This window comes from Amblyomma maculatum, chromosome 1 (assembly GCF_055883805.1).
Source record: "Amblyomma maculatum isolate TAMU_Amacu chromosome 1, ASM5588380v1, whole genome shotgun sequence".
NCBI classification, from domain to species: domain Eukaryota; kingdom Metazoa; phylum Arthropoda; class Arachnida; order Ixodida; family Ixodidae; genus Amblyomma; species Amblyomma maculatum.
The window spans coordinates 158,874,613-158,896,323 of NC_139344.1; the positions used below are offsets into that span (position 1 = coordinate 158,874,613).

Below are 21,711 nucleotides of genomic sequence, written 5' to 3' on the forward strand. Positions count from 1 at the left end.
CTGAACATGACATGTAACCTATGGTGCGAAACTCTGGCATGAATAGTTCAATTCGTCGGCCAACAGCTATGGTGAGGCTCCTGGCTTCGCCCCTCACAAGTCACCTTAAACCGAGCAGCAATAGGTGCCAGCAGGTGTTCGTGTTCCTTTACTGTGCTGCCAAAACTGTAACGTGGGCACACAAAAAAAGAAAATCCGTATTTTTTCATGCTGTAAGTAACAAAAACGCTGTGTACGCGGTAATAAGAGTGTAGTGGGAATTAAGTGGCGGAGCCATCACAGAGGATGGCGTGACCCTACGCAGCGAGCGGGCGATATTTGTCCGGACCACGGTCTCCGGACTGGAACTGCCGATGGAGATGGCGAACAGTAACGTCCAACTAAGCTCCAGAGCTTTAATTTGGTTCAGAGCGAAATAAAAAAAAATGACCTTTAATTGAAACTACTATAGTTTAACTTGTGGCCCGTGAATTGTACTAAGCCGAAATGAAATTGTTGAGCATAATAGACACCCTTAATAGCGGGGACTGCTTCCTAAAATTCGCCTTTAGGGCTTTTATAAGGTGCCGAAGATGACGTAATGAGGAGCGCATTGGCAAATAAATTCATTTAAACGCGGATGAAACGTGCCGGGTGCAGTGTGAAGGCCCTGATGCCAAGCTTTTGGAAGGAAATGAATGAAGTCGTCTTGAGTGTACACCGGTAGAACTAGTTCATTTTCCCTCTCAAGGGTGACAGGAGGAAATATTTTGATGATTGTAGTATGATGCTTTACGTTTTGCAGATACGATGTTGCTAAACCATATTACTTGAGAAAGCTCCATGAAAGGTTAACTGTTTGTTTGCAGTGAATAAAACGGACAAGCTGTTACCGGAAAAGACAGTACTATTTGCAATTGACTGACTCGTAGAGTGACCTGAGGAAACCAGCCTTCGGTCACCCCAAAACCGCTTCTTTCAACCTTATGTACCCTATGTCCCCGCCAGTGGTTTCTCGACAGATCCTTTTGTTTTTCTGGATGCACCTCCTTGAATTGTAACGAGTTTGTTGTTTACACAGATGATCACGAAAAAGACTACTACTGTTTTTAATCTATACCCTCAAACCCCCTCCAATCTGCCGCCCCCCCCCCCCCCCCCCTTCTGGACAGCATGCACAATCGAGAGGATCTCCAAGGTAGTACTGTCTGGCAATATAAACATATTCGCCGAAAGCTGTCCCCGAGGCGTCTCGGAGACTACCTGGCTTGCACAATAGACAGGCTAACGCAAACTATCGGGAAAAGGAACACATCTGCATTACTAGCTAGTGCTAACGAACAGTAATTCGTAAATTGAGCAGCTAGTCTTATCATCGGTGCTTAAGCCAGCAAATAATCACCACGAGTGGCACCCTATTCTGCAAGCACAGGCGACGCGAACTGGACAAAATGACGCTACGTGTACGCTGACCTATCGCCTCCAGCCTGCGCCCCAGCTCATCGAGGGAACGCTGATATAGGTTGCACCTTTCCGGCTTCGCTGGATCCTCCACTGTGACTCACGGCTTCCTGCTGCTGTCAGCAAATGAAAGAACTCGAAGGGGGACATATCACCGTGAACCAAACGCAGCAAGCGCACAGCTTCACTGTGCCGCAGCGGTGGTTCAGTGGAAATACACCGTTCGGCTGCTAAGAACGTGGCCCCTCTACCATTCTTAATGCGCAAATTCCGTGGCCAAGTCCTGCACAAAAATAGGAGGAGTGGTCTTACCTCTGATACCTTCGCCTCGTACGGAACGTTTTGAAACCTTGGAATGTTATCGTTGACATCCAGTATAATGACACTCACTGGAACCTTCACCTGATAAAAATGATGGCAGGTATAAAATATTTTAGAACAGATTTCTTAAAAAGCAGAAATTTCAAATACTCACGATGTTATTTTGATCAAGACCTCCGACGTAGTCTTCGAGGGTTACAGAGAACTTTATTGTGTCTGTTACCTGGAATTAAAAGTATTGGTTGGATTTTACAGGGCGTATTTAGAGCTACTTCCATATACTGCGCACATTCCCAGAAACAATGTGTACTTGGAAATGAGGTTCGAATTGAGAGCCATTCACAAAAATATTTCTCATCGTCCTTGTGGGCCTCCTAGCCCGCTGGGTGGCTTTTGCAAAAATGATCAGTCTGGGTTTGTTGTTTAGCTCGCATTTCAGTGTTTATTCTATCTATTTTAACGACACTTGCTAATCTAGCTTCAATAGACAGCTTAAGAAACTCCTTTCTTTTCAAGCACACTTTGATATATTCAGTAATAATGATTGTTTGCGCATTCGCGATATCATTTGTAACGTCAACTGGACGTAACTGCTGTACATTCAGTATGCATTGAGCCTATTTATCGTTTGCTGGAGCCAATCGTTTTGTTGTACTTTTCGTGCTGTTGCTTGTTCTCTTACTTGTTTGTACAATAAATGAGCTTGAACGGTCTTTTCCATATTGTGCTCACGTTCGCACAGTGTGTTGTACTTTCTCACGTATGCCTTGTATAGGAGGTGCCCTGCCGTTCCAATTAGGGACCTCCTGGTAAATATTATTTCACATGTATTTTGTTTTAAGCAACAATAAACAAGCGATTGATTGATTGATTGATTGATTGATTGATTGATTGATTGATTGATTGATTGATTGATTGTGATAGACCACTCCATAAATATCCGTGCTTCTGGTAACGCGTACAGCTTTCACACTTTTCAACTGCTCAGAATCCCTAAACTTTTTTTGCTTCGATAAAGATCTTTTCTTGTTATAGAGTACTAATGCACATTAGCTACATTTCGGTACCTGCTTCATTCCCACCGAGAAGTACACGTTGGAGGACTCGAGTAACATACCTCCCGGTCGATGTTGTTTATCACAGTGACGTCACCGGTGCTCCGGTCTACCGCAAGTAGGTCCGTTCCTTCGAGACCGTAGTAAACCGGCGAATTTTCAGGATCAGATCCTTCAAGGCGAAATACAGATGTACCTGCAGAGAAATGTCCAGTTATCAAGCTTCTTCTCTCATTTTGTTTTTTTCTGACAGAAGCTGAATGCCGCGAACGCAAGAGAGACTGGGTTCTTCGTTTCTCCTGTCATGATCGCCAGACAGCGTTTGCTACTTACCGACGGGAGTGTTTTCAGGTATCACAGCGAGGTCAATGGTTTTGGTAAACTTTGGCGGTGAGTTTGCACTGGTTACTGAAAAAACAAAAAAATCAGCTTATTACGGATCGCAACCTGCCCTTGTTATTAAAGGAGGAAAATATAATACTAAAAAGTGCATATGTGCATTATCAAGCGAACTTTAAATCTAAACGGCACCTGAGATTGTTTTAATACTTTTAACGCGGGAGGAGAAGCGCATACGTACGATGTAGAGCCGCAGAGAAGAGCAACAAAAGAGGAAGCGCCATCCTGTGTCCTGAAAGCAGTCAGCAAAAATGCGTTAGCGTGCTGTATCAGGGAGCTAATACAGGTAACAAGACACTTTTGAAAAGCTTTGGAATGCAACAACAGCGTTTAATAATTGCCCCGCAAAGGTTTTGCCCTCTGATACTCATAAGCATCAAATCAGGCAGACTGTGCAGAATGTCAGGTCAACCAAACTATGAAGCTTGCGGCCCACACTCGAGCGATTGAAAGTATATGTCCCACTGTTCCTAATAATGCGTACAAACAAGCAAGACATTTCCCTAAATGCCCAGTGTCACGAATTCGAATTATGTTCGGATTATGCCAAAAGTACACTGCATCTTCATTTGCGGCAGGCTACCAGTGGGCGGTAATTTAAAGCACATTTAATGGTTCTACTCCTTTTGTGTTGGCCAGCTTGAACTTGGGTACGAGGACGTATAGGTAGACGAACAGTTCAAGCTGGGCCACACAAAAGGACTCGCGCCAGCTACCCCGCAAACATGCTGTATTCTAGATTTAAGGAGATAGTTTTCAGCGCAAAGGCACGCGGCCAAAGGAAGCGCTGTGTTCGTCCCTATAGTCTTCCTTCCTCTTCTTTCCTTTGCGCTGAAAACTATGTCCTTAAATCTAGAATACCAACTAGTCCAACAACTAACCCTAATGCTGTATTCTCATTGTGCGATTTTCGTCAAGCCCGGAACCTTTCAAGCTCATCTTCACAAACCTCGACAGTTGCGCGAAATGGAGAGAATGAGTGCTCCGCCTTGTCCATTAGCGACGTACCGATTTCCAGGATAAGAGCAGTGCTCAAAAGTCTTTGGGCTTAATTTTAATATGGGCGCGTGATTCGAGCATACACCTATTGTACACCGACTGAAGGGTATAATGCTACCTGCTGCCCATAAATTTCGTACTTTCAATGACAGAGTTCAACATGAGAAAACCTTAGTACGGAAGAAAGACCTAATTTAATTTGTCGCCCATCAACTCTACGTCGGGAGGTGGGGATAATGAGGCTTCCCTACAGAGCACGTGAATATACATGGCAGTCATAATGATCTGATATAGGCGAAATTCGTGTTAATGTAGACCGTTGCTAGCTCTGTTATCTACAGCGCCAGTGAGCTATTTAAAAAATATGGCTCGGGTTCAACCCAACTCAACCTACTTTTTACAGAGCGGAACCTCGATTGATGAATGTTAGACACGGTTTGCTGCGGTTTAACTCCTCCGAGGCTGTCTGCGAACGTCAAGGAAACGCAGCCGAACCACTGGTTTCAGCGCGCGACTCCCCCATGGCTGTCTGCGAACCTCAAAGACACCACAGTCGGGTCTAGACGACAGAAAGCGTCGGGGAAATTTTGAAGCATACAGAAAAATTACATTTTATTTATTTATTTATTTCAAGTACCCTAAGGGCCTTGCGGGCATTACATAAGAGGGGGGAGGATTCATCAAAAAAACACAAATAATTTACAATACAAGCAAACAAAAAGCTGTAAGCAGAAATAGGTGCACAAAAAACCATGAACAATTTATACAGGCGACAGGAGCAGGTTTTCGGAAATTCAAAAGGAACTAAATTACATTACTATTTACTTCCCCCCAAAAGTAATGACTTTACGTTACAGTTACTTCTGCTGTGTAATGCAATTACACCTAATTTAGTTTGCGCTTTCACCCATGCAAGAACTAATAAACCCAGTGAAAAGAACAACCTCTCTTCAGACGCCACGTAAATTCCTTCGTCGTCCCGCCAAATTCCGTCACCGACGACAACCATTACCTCCATTTTTCTTACAGCACACGCAATTAAAAAGCTAAGATAACGGTAACAGTACAACAAAAGCAGAAGCATGGTCGAAAGGTCGTCACTTCCCATGCGGTCAAAACAGAAATGAGCCGCGAACGTAGCGATTTGCTGGCCCGAAGCTTCGTCCATGAAGCCAAACCGATTGTTCATTGCTTTCGTTGTCCCAGGAATCGACCACGGCACCTGAGCTCAAGCTGACGAAGTCGATCCTTGATATAGCGGAAGCAATATCAAGGATCGTTTGTGAAGAAGAATAAGAAGCAGCAGGTGTGCGAAGAAGAAGAAGAAGCAATCGCCACCGACTCCTCGCGCCGCACCTGATGTCAAATCCTGACGTCATGATGGCCTTCGTGAATGCAGCAGTAGAGCTAACGCTATCAAACCGAAATTCATCTCGATAGTAGCTCATGACTCTCTTTTTCTTTCTAGTGGATTTTCTTTAATAGGAGCCTGTAGTCTGTGTCAGATTTGCGCTATGGTTGACATCAAAAATAGTGCGCTAAAATTTCATACTTAACTACCTTAGCTTATGGTCTCAGGCAACTGCTCATAAATATAATATTGGCTTCAACCTCATGACTGTTGTTACATACGCTTACAGTTTTACTCCGTTTTAAATGACATCGCAAACGCTGTAAAAATGAAACTCTTCGGCAGAATTCCGCCAATGAATGATGCGAGACAAAATTAAAAAGAAAATCTCCCGCTTCAATAAAATGCCGAACTGTCACGTTCGCGTTTTGTGTGAAAAAGCGAACTATCTTGCACCGGAAGCCCCACAGCAGTGCACGTGGCATGTAAATAAATAAAACTAGAAGATACAATCGAATTCAGCTCAAGGATGAAGCGGTAAATGCGCTTCAAAAGAGGCATTTCAGCCATTGGCAGCGACGAGTCCTCATGATGTCCGGTTAATACGTGGCTATCCCCACGTCACGCTCGGCGCTAGGCTAATGGTCGGCCATGGTAGTGTGGAAGGCTATTAGCCACAGGTTAACTATGTCATAAATGTCTGGCGACATCATTGGCTGCAATGCCTCTTTTAAGGGGCGTTTGCCGCTTCATTCTTCAGTTGCACCTGGCTTTTCTTTTTTATTTTTTTTTTATTTTTTTTGCGGAAGAGGAAAGTTGGAGGTCCATCTGTATGCCAAGCTAAATGGACATGGAAAAAAATTATACCAAGAAAAAAAGGGATGGTCAGATTAAGAAGAACTAATTATACATTTTGAATCTGGCCCAGTCACTGATGTTTACGCGCGCCTGATTTCGCCAAATCGCCAGTGCATTTAAACATTTATTTTGAACAAAAATATATATATAACTAGCCTGAACGGCGTATAGTTGCTTTTCTGATTTAAAGTAACTAATTGAATGGTATCGTACTTGTCAAATAGAAATCAGTGCGGAAAAAAACTAAGCACGTCAGATTTTTGTCTATTCGAGGACCTTTATTAACATTTATACAATAAGTGATAGAAGTGCTGAATCTGTTGTTTTTTTTATATATAAAATATCTCAGATTTCACTTGAACTCTGATCTCTCCCAAAATACTCACATAGATCAAATTACTGGTAAAGATTTAAGAAAAACTTGGCATGTTAAGGCGCCGTTTACACTTTGCAAATTCTGACCAAAGATACCAAGCATACACTACACGATCAGACCAACCTACGAATATGTTTAATGACATCCTCATCAGGACTCCCTTCCAGTCTCCTCGAATCTGTCCAAACCGAAGCAGCAAGAAATATTGATTTCATCATCATACTCAAGATTTTAGAGCGTATCGTTCCTTTATTTTTTTTTTTTTTAACTACGATATCTCGCTTCCAGGAGGAAATTTTCCGATTATTATTATTCTACTCGTTATAATATATTAATTCGGAATTTGCTACTCAGCTTCTTCTTGTCACGTACGTCTCATCTCGTCGTGGTCATGCAAACAAATTCTGCCAAATTTTTGCGTGCACAAAGAAATATATAAATTTACTACAAACTTTAGCAAGGAAGCCATTTTTGATTGGTGCAAAATCTGGGGAATGCGGCTTAACACTGAAAAAAACGGTCTTTCTTCAATTCTCTCGTCAAAAAGCTCCATTATCCTTTACTTACACGTTAGGTTCGTCGCCTATGCAGGATCAAACCAATTATAAGTACTTGGGTGTCACAATTGCAAACAAGATATCATGGAATTTACACATTGATAATATCTGTTCTTCGGCTTTGCGTAAATTATATTTTTTGCGGCACAAACATAAAAGTGCTCCACCTAACATAAAATTGCTTGTCTATTATTCCTTAATTAGACCTAAACTTAAATATGCGTGCGTAGTTTGGGACCCGTTTACTAAAAAAATATTAAATGCCTCGAAAGGGTACAGAGAAAAGCAGTACGATTTATCTATTCCAAATTCTCTCGATACGACTCTCCCTCTGAAATAATGCGTGATAATGGTATCGAAGTTCTTGAACATAGAAGAAAAAACTTACGATTGCGGTTACTTTCCATGCTTTGTAAAGGAAATTTAGCATTTGGCTCTTCATCTTACTGCCTCGATCTTCCAACATCTAGGCTTACTCGACACCATCATTCGAATTCACTAACGCCTTATTTTGCACGGACGGATGTCTTCAAGTTTTAAGGACATAGTTTTCAGCGCGAAGGCACGCGGCCAAAGGAAAGAAGATGAAGGAAGACTATAGAGACGAACACAGCGCTCTTCTTTGGCCGCGTGCCTTTGCGCTGAAAACTATGTCCTTAAATCTAGAATACCAACTAGCCCAACAACTAACTCCACTGATGTCTTCAAGTTTTCGTTTTCCCCCGAACTATTTATTGCAGATTGGAATAACTCGCTGTTGCCTGTTTCCATTGATTGATGTATTGTTCATTTGTAATATTGTTGTATTTTACCACCCTGTTTGGACCTGAGCAAGGTCTGCAGTATCGAAATAAATAAAAAAAAAAGAATAAAATAAATAAAATAAAATACTCGCCTACGCTGATGACGTGGCGGTACTTGGTAATGGCCGTGAAAGCGTTATTGAAGTAATCAGGCTATCTAAGTATTTTTGCACTCAGACGGGATGTGCAATCAACTCGGAAAAAAATAGCACCGGTTTTTGGCACGGAAATTGGGACGCTATATACCAGAGGTGTTCGAAGGCGTGCAGTGGTCGCCTTTAAGCGGCAAATATCTTGGAGTGCCCCTAGAAATCTGCGAGGAGACGAAAGAGTACTGGAAAACGGAAGCACAAAAAATAAAAGAAAAAACTCTCGCGTGGCGTGGCCGTGATCTGTCGGTGTTTGCCCACGCAACAGTATGTAACCTGTTCTTGGGGTCGAAAATATGGTATGTGCTGCAAGTGATCCGCATGGCGCGCGCGAAATGCAGAAACTGCGCACAGCTTTCGCAGTCTTTATGTGGTATTCCGTGTGAGAAAAGTCTAGCCATAAAAATGTATTTTGTTCTGGTCGATCCGGGGGTGTCAGCTTAACACAATTTCTTTTATTTTTGTTGTTTATAAAACAATTTGTGTCTTTTTTTTTTTCTTCCTCCATGATTAACAGAACGCTTTTCTACGCACAGTCACCCCGTTACACTTCTGCAGCCATGTGCCAGGATTTGTGCGATGTCTTCGAAAGAATTTATGTGCTGCCTCATTATAGCGTTCCATCGTGAAGTTGCACAGACGGCTGAAACCTTGGGCGTGCGGTTTTAATAATATTACCTTTCTACCGTGACAAGGACGAATTTGTACAAAGATCTGGTTGACATAATGCTACCGATACCAATGTACTACAGATCGATATATATTTTTAACCTGGACAGGACGCTCAATTATCAAGAGTGAAAAGAATAAGCGTAAAGCCAGGAGTTAAGACATTCCTTTTTAAACTTCATTCATGCACCCTTCCGGTGAAACAATGGCGAGCTGATAAAGCCATATGCGTTCCACGGACGACGAATTGGTTCCTATGCAATCCCCCCGAAACTGTGGAATATGTGTTCATTGACTGCTGGGACACAGTGTTCCACTGGGACATCCTCCAGCGGACTTTGAAGAAAGACCCGCCGATTTCAGGTTGCGGGAGCCGATTCTTGCCAACAGAAAACAAAGATTGTATCCCATATGACGTGTTCATGCTTCTAGCTCTGCAAAGTATATGGGAGACACGAATTGCAGTTCGCCATGCAGATCTTGATGCACGTCCTGTCCGGGACAACTTAATCGCGAGTATCGAATAGGTACGAGAAGTTTTCGAAGTATACAAACTGAATCCCTAAAACGGTTGCCTGTTCTAGATAATTTCTGCAGGATGAAACATTTTATAGAAGCAGCCGTGGAAGTGAATGGCTGGCGCGAGGATTTTATCTTTTTTGTGTATGCTAAATTGCGCTGGATGAGCAAGACCCGAAATAAAAAAAAAAAAAAAACGCCGCGATGGTGCATTGGTTAGGGCGCTCGACTGCAGTGCCCAAGAATACGGGATTGAATCCCGGCCGTGGCGGCGCTTTTTGGTGGAGGCGAAAAGCAAGGTGCCCGTGTGCTGTGCGATGTCAGTGCACGTTAAAGAACCCCAGGTGGTCGAAATTTCCGGAGCCCTCTACTGCGGCGTCTCTCATAGCCTGGGTCGCTTTGGTACGTTAAACCCCATGAGCAAACAAACCAAACCAATAAGTGAATGGAATGAATTGCTGCCTGAAATCGCCGTTCTGGTCGATTTATCATCGCTCCGAGCAGCATTGTCAGCTTTTTAGACGCACTGTAATCTAACTGGGCGGTTTGCTATGCCATTTGTATATTTTATTTTTCTTGCTTCCTAATTCTGTGTAATCTATATGTGTCTTAGACTCGTTCACTTCGCAAACTTTTTTGACGGTTTCTGAATCTTGTTTTAGTTCACTGCGTTCATCATGCGCTTTATGGCGTATTATATGAGGCCAATCTAGGCCTTTAGGGCGTTTCAAATAACAAAAGAATTTAGCCGCGTGACAGTGACAGCCACTTGGTCGCGAAGCTTACGCGTGATTCAGAGGCAAGCAACACCAAGCAAGAGGGTGCCCATAGCTCCTCCCTGCGGTGGTGTGAAAGTTTTCCCAGGACCTCGCTCCTGCCGAATCTCGAAGAAATTGAGAAATTTTCGCGTGTTTCCGCCGCGACCCGTAAATGCACCGTGCGGCCTTTCTCCGCGCGCCCGCAGACCGCGCACAAAGCGGCGCTAAAGGGCCGCCCTCGCTCTCCCTTATGCAAACACCGGAATACAGCGGCAGGCGTCGCCGATTCCGTGTCACGAAGCGGCACACCTCGGGGCCACCACAAGGAAAGACCGGCGCTCATAAAGTCTTCGTCACAGGTTACGCTCGGGTCATTGCGGTTGGCCGCAATTACGTATTGGTACCTGCGCAAAAGCTGCAGTTTCCGGGCGATGTACACAAAAAAGCAAAAAACTGATGAACCAAAGCATTCACAGGGAGGTCTTGGTGGCTAAACGCTCTGCAGTTTCTCTAAAAGTTGCACTGCAGAAGTAAAGTAAGAAAAAAGCCTGCATCGAACTGCAAAAAGGTGCGAAACCTCTTCTATTTCTTAGCATGCAAGCATATTATGCAAGCAAAAGGCTAAATTTTCTTAGCGTGAACAGCATGTATACAAGACTTCCTGGTTTCTTGGCTTTTGGCTGTACTTTATTAAAGCTGAAACTAAGCATGGCGAAGTACACAGGAGACGTAAAGCAGTATTTGTGCATGGTTTCTCTGTTCTTGCACTGCTTTTTTGCTGCAGCTCTAATGGAAACCTCCCGACAAAGATACATACTAGCATTCAGCCCATCCCAGTGTGGAAGGGAATGCAGCTGAGTTGGCAGAGAAAATGAGCTATCCTTCGCTAGATTGATCCGCCTCCGCCTACGTCTTCACCGCGTGCCGATAGTGCCGGATGCGGCGGCCATTCAAGCCTGTTTTGCTCAATGACGAACGCTGCTGCTATTTATGCTACTCGCCCTTGAGAATACAAACGTGGACTTTTCTTTCCTTTTTTTTTTTTCAGCAAAGGCTCGAATAGTGATCGGGAAGTAAAATAATGAAAATACAAGGCAAGGTACGAGGCATACGCATAGCAGTAAGGAAAGCCTGCGCGAAAATTTTTCGCATGCAAGCATCGGGACAAGAAACACTGCTATCTATCTAAACTTCAAGACATTCAAGTGCTAGCTTTGTGTTCTTTCCTATATCGTTTGTGTTATATAAAAATAGAGAGGAATGGGGGTGAAAAATTGCTCCTCAAAACTATCTCCACATAGCCCTTTTGAATAACATTAAACTGTCTAGGCCGCGGCTCTTGATGAGTAGGTAGGTCAGGGTAAGTCGAACAGATCTTCAGGTATCGCTGAAGCTCCCCAGTTCTGGTAGGCCCACGCCCTCAGTCACTGGCTTTTTTGTAGTTAAGCTTTTCATATATGACCTACCCCGCAATATCGGCGTTAGTTATTGTCGTAGTCAACCTTACCCTACAAAGCGCATCGATCTATCAGAGCCTTGACTGGCGGGATGGCGGTTTTGACCTTCCGCGGGCGGCTTCACAGCCGGGGGGCCACCTGCGCCTGAACTCGCGGTCATGCGTGGCGGTTGTGCGTGCTACCCATGCGATGTCAGTCTTTCCCGATCAAGCGTGCCAAGACGTCGCCCCCAGACACGGGCGCGCCTTGACTTGCTGCTGCCTGACCGCTTGACGCACGGCTGCTCCCCATTCCACGGCCGACGGACAGAGCAATGCCTCGGCACTTCGTCGGGCAGAATCCACCTCCCCCCCTCCACCGGGACTGACTGACGCGTGTCCGCCACTCTGCATGCACTCGGTCGGCAGCCTTTCACGAGCATTTGCCACGGCGTCGTGTCGTAAAGAGGCACCGGTGCTATTACGTAGTAATGAAAAGTCTGCTGTTGGCCATGATTACATGCCCAATGAGTCAGCCAAGCGAACTCAATTCCTTAACGCATTATTATAAAATGAAACTAAAAGCACAACTTTAGCCAAGTGAAGTTCCTACGGCAGCGGTAAACGAAGGTCGTATGTGGGTTTATTTCACCCTTAGCTCCAGCATGAATCTGGTAGGGCAGTTTCAAATGCGATTTTCTTGAGCGTGTTAAGTCCGCATTTGGAAAACGTATAGCAATCTAAATGCGTCAGAAAGCGTAGTGAGGACTGCTGGAGGCCAACAACAGTCTACACTACCGCTTCTCGCTGCCAGGGTCCATCTTGAGCTCTTACGCTCAACTGTGGAGAAGTTTAGCTCGATGACTTCGAAGACAATGTTTACAGAAGCTCTCAGACTTGTTTCATATGCTCGCTAGCGATTTAAGTTATGCTGAAAAAATGTGCGATTATTAAAAGTTGTACAGCCTTGCTTTTCTTTTTATGGGGAGAGGAGGGGCGGGGATTATCACTTAGACCTGTGGGTCCAAGCTCCGGATGCAGAAGAGCACAGGTGGCCCGCAGAGGTGGCCGCAGAGCCCAGAACCGCGTGCGTGCCGAAGCACAATGCAGAAAGCATACTTGCCAGTGCGCGGCAGGTTCGACCGCTTTCGCAGCCAGAACTTCCGCGTTTCCGGAACGATATTCCCACCAGCGGCGGCGAAGTCGCAGGGGCCACCGGCCAGTCGCGCGGTGCCGTCACTTGCTGGAGCGGTAACTGCGGCCGCCCCGGGAGCGCTCGTCGAGCGCAGCCATGTCACTATAGGTGCCTTGCGTCGTCGTCGACCCGGGCTCAACGCTGCCCGGTCTCATCCACACGCCCGAGTCGTTTGAAAAACTTTGAGGAAAGCCTGACGGAACGAAACGACAAGTCGCTTGCGCACTTTCTTGCTGGGAGATTTCTCAGACCAACGGCTGCGCCCTCTTTCGGCCGGTATGGTGGCTCGCGTCAGAGCCAAAAGCACGCTCTCCCTTCCCCCTCCTTCCTCCCAAACCTGTTTCTTCAGGTAAGCCGCGGCGGCGGCAGCGGCTGCGAAGGAATTCGTGCGCCTCCTTCCCCCCAGCTGTCCCGACAAGAACGGGGGAAGCCGTACGGGGTGCGCTCGCGCGGCCTCCAGGACCGCTCCCTGGTCATTGCAGAGCGCCTTGGATAGCATGCGGCTCACTGTCCCATTGACCCCCTGTTCGATCACAACGACGAAGGCAAACAAAAACAAGAACGCCTTGTGGCACTCGCTTTGCCATGAGAGCTCAGCACGAACAGCTTCGCGTTTCGTAGTTTCGAAGACTGCTGCGGCCTGGCTCGCGGCCGTAATCGCTGCCGGAAGCTATGAAACCGCATTCTGGTCCCTGAACCGGCCAGTTTGCGCTTCGTTAATGTGGCAAGCAGCTTGACGATATTTGTGGAATGTTTACTCAAAGCTTACCACGTATTGCACTTATTTTTTTTTTTTTCAGGTATTTTTTGCTCAAGTAGAAAATATGGTTGAGGGGTGTGCAGATTGCATATATTTTTTAACCAGCCACTTTAAATACCGTCTCGAAGTTTTCTAGCACTGAAGGTAAGACTGCAGTTGGCGCCACAAAGTAACAGACCGAAATCTCATAACCGTCAGCGCAACAAAAAGATTCCTGATGCGTCGGCCCTTCTGCTATCATGATAGCCGAAGTGAAGAGTCACAAGAGCCAGTCACAAACTTAAGCGCATTTATAGTTCGGCCCCTGGTTACTAGCGGCAGCTTGAACTACAGTTTCATCCGCTTATGAAGCAACCTTACCTTACGCCATCCGTTCAGGGCACAGGCAATGACATTATGACAACGATCTCCCTTCTCTACTGTCACCAATGCACGGCTATGAGAAGAAATAAAAGAACCATAAAATGTCTACACGCCGCATATATACACAGTCGCTCATATACCAGCGCCCGTGTGCATGGCTCCCTCGGCAAGCTTCTAGTTTATTGCTATTAATTTCAAAAAGGCGCCCCATTGCTTTTTGTGACAGTATTAATGACTCGTTCTGAGCGCAGGACAAACTTAAGACGAAATTCTGTGACACATCAGAAGCCTAGACCATTTGTATGTGTCCACAAAAGTATCTAACAACATTCGACAATTGCCTTATAATTATTTAAGGAAAACAACCCGTTGGTTTTCTATGGCAAGCTTACACTTTGTGAGCACAGGGAGAACGTCAGAAGCAATTTTTTGCCACGCATCGGAAGATTAGACCATTCCCATCCACCAACATGTGCACGACAGTATCTCACAACATTCCACAGTTGAAATGGGCTAATCGTAAGAGACTTCTCAAGGCCTCAAATGTATCGCTAGTGAACACTACGGGCCCGTTACACTAGGTGGGCACGCACAGCACTGTTCAGCTGCACATTAAATATTCTGTAAATAGGCTTCCTTCTCTTCTGAACGTGGCTTTCACTGAAAGGATTTTCGGTAGAGGCAAAAAGGAGGCGTCAGACTTTAATATTTCGGATGCCTTTTCTTTTTCAGAACATCTCTGCCGAGTCTACAGTGTATATCGAAAGCAGAATGCGGACCAGTGAAAGCACTCGGGTAATGCTGCCCATCACGCTCCTATTTTAGCAGCGTAGATACAATGGGGCGCGAAGTCACTCGGAGCCGAGGCGGCTAACTTTGGACGAGTAGAACATTCTATTCTATTCTGCTCTATTCTATTCTATTCTATTCTCTCTAATGACGTGCGAGTTGTATCAGCAACGCCTCGCACAGTTTACTACGCGTCTGTCTGTCTTAGCGCTTTGTGGCTAGAAAGTATGACAAGCGGAAAATATATACCGGAAACTGTGAACACCATTCAAATATTTCTGTTATGTGAGCCCCTTCGATACAATATTTGAATGACACTTCAAAAATTCACATCCGTTCTATCATCAGTGACTTGTTCAGACTCCCTGGCCAGATTGTGCCGTCGGGATATTATTTCATAGAAATGGTTAATTGGCGCCGAAATAATGTCGAAGAACTTCCTTGCTTCAAGGGAGCTGCCATAGCTATCGTTGTGAAGCACACTATACCAACCACGTAAAGGGCCGCCACTTTATTTAAGAAAATATATATTTCACTCACTTTTGCTCTGTAATCCATGTCTCTTATTTTGTGCCAATATTTTCCTTTCCAACACTCGTTTCAATGTTCTCTAACTGATTTCGATACCATTTTTGTTAAGCTAGAAACTATAGTGACTGTCGGCAAGACGCATTGGTAAGAATGTTCATTTTCAGGGACATCGGTGATCGAGGCACTTTTAATAGCTTGGTAGTACGAGACAAATCTTTTTCCTCCAATTATTCTTCACCTTCTGATATGCCAATCTCATGATCTGGATCTGTCATAACTACGTGGCTTGGACAACTTACCTCCATTCCTATATTTCCATATATTGCAATTTCTGCATGATTATCTTTTTCTAATTCGTTCAAATTTATGTTCAATTCGCGCTATCTTCCAGGCCAGTCATTGGCTTTCCGTGTCAGGGTTCTCAATGAATTGGCGTTATTCTTCCCGTGAACAACTTACCAGGACGACACTATGAACACTACTCGCCATGGTGCCTTGCTACAGCGTTCGGCTGCTGATTCCAAGGACACGGGATCGAATCCCGGTAGCGGGGGCCGCGCTTAATTAAGGCGAAATGTAGAAACGCCCGCGTGCTGTGCGAAGCCCGTTTAAGTACCCCAGGTAGACTAAATTACCGTAGCGCTCCAGTATAATGGTTTTCTAAAGCCCAACCACGTCCAGCTTTGGGACGATAATCTCCACATACGACACCGTCGCTCGCTGAGACATCCCACGTTGATTCCTGCACGTATCTTCCTCTCCTTCCCTCGCTCCCTTCTTAATATTTAAATACTTCTAGGCATGATGTGAATAACAACCGAGAGGCACATTTTCTGCTAATTCTTCGCTCTGATATTCTGGTGGAGTCGCTGGACAGTTGACAGTATTTCCCACCCAATTTCCCCCGTCTTGGTTGAGCACATGACCGCTGCTGTTTCCTCTGAGTCTAACGCTTCTTCGTTGGACGAAGACCATTTAACTGGGCGCAAGGTATTCTGAAGATTCCTCAAGAAATTGATTGATGACATGAATGTGATCTCTTGTTTGTCCGAAAACATATATCCCACCTCCCTTGGACCGATCGAAAGCCACTTCAGTGTGCTCTCAGATACCTATTTTTGGTGTTCTTGTGTTTCGAGTCACATTGCCGTTTAAAAAATTTCAAAACAGCAATGTCTTTTGATGTTTACGGCCTTCAATTTCACATTACAATAGCTACCCTTGGAACGAAAAATAACAAGGTTGATTAGTTACTTTAGTTCATTATCCTTCGAGTCATAAGATCGATAACGCACATAATGCCCACATTGCTGCACACACGCTAGTTTATACCACAGAGAGGTATCGCTCACAGGTTTTAATATGCTAATCTGCGAACAAAAACAAAATACCCGGTATGACGCAATTATCGGCGAACATGCGAACGTCAGAAAATAAGCAGGTAGATCGTTGATATAAAAAAAGCAGGGGGCCCAAGATAGTGCCCTGAGGTACCCCAGAGGTAATAGAGGAATGCGAAAATGAACATATATGAGAGACAGCAAACTACATTCTATAAGTAAGAAAGCTCAAATACTATTAAAGATTGATTCGTTAAGATTAAGGCGCGAAAGTTTCATGAAAAGTCGTCTTTGGGAAACTTTGTCAAAGGCTCTCATCTTTTTATTTTTCTTTTTTTTTTTTTTTTTGCAGAATCAAGGAAGATGTCGTCAGTTGGGATGTAAAGTCAATACTAGAGCTTAAGTCGTTAATAAAGAGAGCCAATTGCTTGTCTCGGGATAGAGCTTTTTAGGAAGTTATGTTGATCAGAATGAACGAAGTAAACAGATCAAGTTAGCGAGAATTTTATAATATACGGAAGAGGATAACACGCTTCATTAGTTTCAATATGATACAAGTGATGAACAGGGACCGATAGTTATGATGAGAAGGGCCTTTTTTTTTTTTTTTCGGGGGAGGGGTGGGGGTGGGGAGGCGGAATGGAGCTGAGGTGACCCTGCCAATTTATCAGTAGTATGATTGAAAAATATATGGTTGACAATGTGGCGCTAGTTGAATGTTTTTGTGTTCTTTATATTGCCTTTGCATTCATTCCGTCGATACATACGGATGAGTTGAAGTTTCAAAGCGTCTATTTGGGCATTACCGTTGGTTTTGAAAATATCTGGCACAGCGCGGAAGTCAAATGAAGGAAAATCAGAAAGTTCATCATCTGGTTCAGTCATGACTGAAAACGGAGATGAAGGTTGTGTTCGTCTCCCCCTCTCTGTCCATGTCTGTCTGCGCTACTACTACATCTCAGTTGAATTGAAAACTTCCGTAACGTCACGATCCAGCATTGGGTTGTTGCCTTCATCGTAAAGCAGCGCAATCAACGAGACGAAATGGAATAGGGGATGACACGAGTGCTGTCTGACAATTGAATTTTTATTTCTAGAAAGTTAGTTAAATAAGCACCAAACACGACAACCAAAACAAAAACCAAACTCACCATAAAACTGCGAAGCCCTTAAAAACTGTACGCGCTCGCAGAGGGAGGTTAATCGCTTCATCCTAACAAAGTAAGCCAGCATTTCCTTACATGACAAGTACTATCTGCTATCGCCTAGTCGCCACCCATTCACCGAGAGCGCGAACCTCTTTTTCCACAAGATTGATAGCAGGCGAAGCGACGCGTGTGCCTGACTCTTTTCTTATCAGAAAAAGCTCAACTAGTAGTAGTAGTAGTAGTAGTAGTAGTAGTAGTAGTAGTAGTAGTAGTAGTAGTAGTAGTAGCAGTAGTAGTAGTTGTAGCAGTAGCAGTAGCAGTAGTAGTGGTAGTAGTAGTAGCAGTAGTGGTGGTAGTAGTAGTAGTAGTAGTAGTAGTAGTAGTAGTAGTAGTAGTAGTAGTAGTAGTAGTAGCAGTAGCAGTAGCAGTAGCAGTAGCAGTAGTAGCAGTAGCAGTAGCAGTAGTAGTAGTAGTAGTAGTAGTAGTAGTAATAGTATAATAATAACTTTATTTCACCACCACAAAGTACATGGTGGCAGGATGCCTACAGTAAAAGCTGCCTCTTGGGCAGCTTGACAAGGCCACAGGCACCCAGCCATTTACTTTGGCAGCAAAAGTAGTACATCATATTTAGAAAACGACAATACATGTATCACAGAAAACTACATAAGCACATGACAAGTATTCATCACAAAAAAAAAAAAAACCACATACATAATTATTCACATGCAAAAATAAAATTTCCATGTAGAATTTTTACTTTCATGATGGAGTGTCGTTCAGTAGGAAATATTCAAGCCGTTTTTTGTATGAGGTATATTCTAGTAGGATATTATTGAAATGAAGGGCATTCAGGAGACGTGGCAGCGTATTTTCCAGTGTTTGACAGCCGTATGTTGTTCTGTAGTAGCAGTAGCAGTAGCAGTAGCAGTAGCAGCAGTAGTAGTAGTAGTAGTAGTAGTAGTAGTAGTAGTTGTAGTAGTAGTAGCAGTAGTAGTAGTAGTACTACTACTAGTAGTAGTAGTAGTAGTAGTAGTAGTAGTAGTAGTAGTAGTAGTAGTAGTAGTAGTAGTAGTAGAAGACTTTATTGAAGCGCTACACTTCGGCGCCTAATACAACGATGGCCTGCTGCTGGGAAAGAAACATGATTGCAATGCAACTTGGCAGGAAAATAGGCAGTGGAAAAGATTGGCGTAAGGAGAAGAGCAGTTGAGGCGTGAAGGATCGTGGCGAAATTTATTCAGATGTAGCCGTACAGGGGCTATGAGTGTATTAAGCTGTACGTACGGAAGGGCGCGAGCCTCCTGTACGGAGAGATTAGGATGAGGGTCGGGGTAAATCTTGCGATCTAAGCGAGCAGCATTGTAATATTCCCTGATGGTGGCGCGAAAAGACAATCTCGACCCGCCCTTCAAGTACCAGGGCCAGGGGATGAACGGTGCCCGGTTACGAGTTTCACGGGCGAGCTGGTTAGCCAGCTCATTGCCGTTAATCCCCGAGTGTCAAGGGATCCATCGGAGGAAGGCGGGGCAGATCTGCAGTGCAACAAGCGAGGCCTCGCGCTCCGTGGATAGATGAGGTGTGAGGATTTTAGATTGAAAGGCACGGATAGCCGCCTGGCAGTTAGTGTAGGTAATATACCGAGGCACAGATGGGATAGAATGGAAACTGAATTGCATGAATGATGGAGAGGACGTCAAGCGAAATAATATCTGGATGATGGAGAAAGGGGCCGCTAGTGTGAGTGACAGGGGTAGATAGACGAGGATGAAAGAGGACCTGGCTTCCGAACCCGCGAGAAGCCACATAAGAGGCATCTGTGTAAGTGACTCCATGGGTATTGAATGGCGGATAATGACAAGAGGCAGCAACATGTCGGCGGCCAGCATGCAGGACCGGCGACATATTGGCTGGAAGAGGACGTATACGGAGGTTAGTAGCCTCCGGCGGGGGAGGAGTTGACAGAGGACTGACTGGATGGGGGAAATATTAGCCTGGTTGAGAAGCCAGCGTCCATGAACTGTGCCAGGGAGGCGAGCTACCTGTCGGTCGCGGTGAAGGGAAAGGAGACTGCGAAGAGGATGAAAGAGCCCGGTGGAAGAAAGCTTATCGGTTGAAGTGGTTATGGGAAGACGGAGAGTAGCTTTATAAAGACCGTGAAGAGGTGTTGCAAGTGTGTCTAGCTGACTGTGGGTTAATGAAAGGTATGGTATGAATGGTATGAAGTAAAGGAATTTGTTAAGAGCCAGCGTGTGAGCCAGTCGACAGGCGCGAGCTTCCTTCGGGCCAGAGGACCGTCTCACAACTCGGCGAAGTAAATGGGTGACAGACTGACAGGTAGAAACAGCCGCATGGAGAGCCCGGACATCCTTGGCGGCATGCAGAGGCATGCCAAGAACGCAACATTGAGAAACTTTGGGGATTGTGGACCTGCCCAAGGTAAGGGAGATCAGTGAGTTGTGAGCTCGTTGACAGGCGATGTGAGTCAAAAGTAGGAGTTCTGACTTCTTGGGCGCAGGAGAAAGGCCTGCATGGTCAAGAAAGGAAGAACGGATATCCAATCCCTGCCGAACTGTGTCTTGAACATGCCCAGGAGATCCGCGCGAGCACCACAGTATGATGTCGTCGGCATAAAAGAAACGTGCTGATCGGGAATAGACGATAACTGAATCGCAAGAGGAGCCATGGCAATATTAAAAAGGGCGGGTGAAAGAATGGCACCCTGCAGGGTACCGCGGGTGAGACGATGGGGTGTAGAAGTAAAGTTCAATGCTCTAAAACGGGCCTCGCGATTAGAAAGAAAAGCTCGGGCGTAGTTGCACATGCGGGAGCCACAGTCGGTGCTAGAAAGGCAGGTAAGAATATGGTCATGGGATACACAATCGAATGCCTTTCGGACATCGACGGAGACCAGGGCCTGAGGCTGAGAGCTACCACAGGTGAAGAAAGTATGCTGAAGTATGAGGAAAAGGTGCTGTGCAGACACGTGGCGACTAAAACCAAAGAGGGTATTAGGAAGACAGTTCGAAGCCTCCAAATGCTGATTAAGCTAGTGAGCGCCATTCTTTTCATCGTCTTGCCGCCACATGAGGTCAGAGATATGGGCCGGAGATTGGAAAGGGCTGGTGGCTTACCAGGTTTAGGAATGAGAGAAATAAATGAGGAAGTCCAGGACGATGGCAGAGAAACGTTTTCCCAGGCGGTGTTATTGAGGTTGAGAAGGTGCTCTTTTGCGTTATCGGGAAGATTGCGAAGAGCGAAGTGATCCTATCTTCACCGGGAGCCGACCGAGTGGCGTTAGCAAGAAGTGCAGTTTCAATCTCGAGCGGTGTAAAAGGAGCTAGAGGTCAGTGATCGCGCAGCCTGCATAATCATCGTAAAAAGGGGACAGAGGGGATGGGAGATAAAGATCTGAAAAGGTTGCTAAAACCACACCGGGAGACTTTCCGGCTATGGCTTTAATAAGAGTCGGGGCAGGGACAGGGGAGGGGTATGAAGGAGGGTTCGAAAAAAGGCTCCAGGTTGATTTTTTTATGGAGCGCCGCGTCAAGATTGTTGCATAGGGTATTCTATCGAGAATCCTCAAGCGTAGCACAATATTCCACGATATCATGTCGCAACTTTGAGAGGGAGGTCTGCAATTAGTTACGGGGGTGCAGTCTGGCTGTTCGGAGAAGTTTTTTGCGACGCTTCTATAGCCTGATGAGACGGGGGTCGAGGTCAGAATTGAGATATGCAGCGCTCTCTTCGCGAGTAGAGGACGAAGTTGCTTGGAGAAGGACATTAGTCCACTCGTAGGACTTGAAGGAGGCAAAGGATAGGAGAGAGCGAAAGGCATGCCAGTCGGTATGTCGAATGCGCTGCTTGCGGGTGGGGATCCGAAGAGGGACGGAGAT

General features: G+C 45.2%; 1 protein-coding gene across 1 annotated transcript in view; it reads right to left on the bottom strand.

Moving 5' to 3' along the window:
* Cad87A (cadherin 87A) overlaps window positions 1-3,449 on the bottom strand; it is a 50,245-nt gene extending 46,796 nt beyond the window's left edge. Inside the window, 5 exon segments of the mRNA XM_084589450.1 lie at window positions 1,753-1,842; window positions 1,916-1,984; window positions 2,879-3,012; window positions 3,150-3,224; window positions 3,397-3,449. Coding sequence (XP_084445576.1) covers window positions 1,753-1,842; window positions 1,916-1,984; window positions 2,879-3,012; window positions 3,150-3,224; window positions 3,397-3,439 — 411 coding nt within the window. The 5' untranslated portion in view covers window positions 3,440-3,449.
* Between the last annotated feature and the right edge of the window lie 18,262 nt (window positions 3,450-21,711).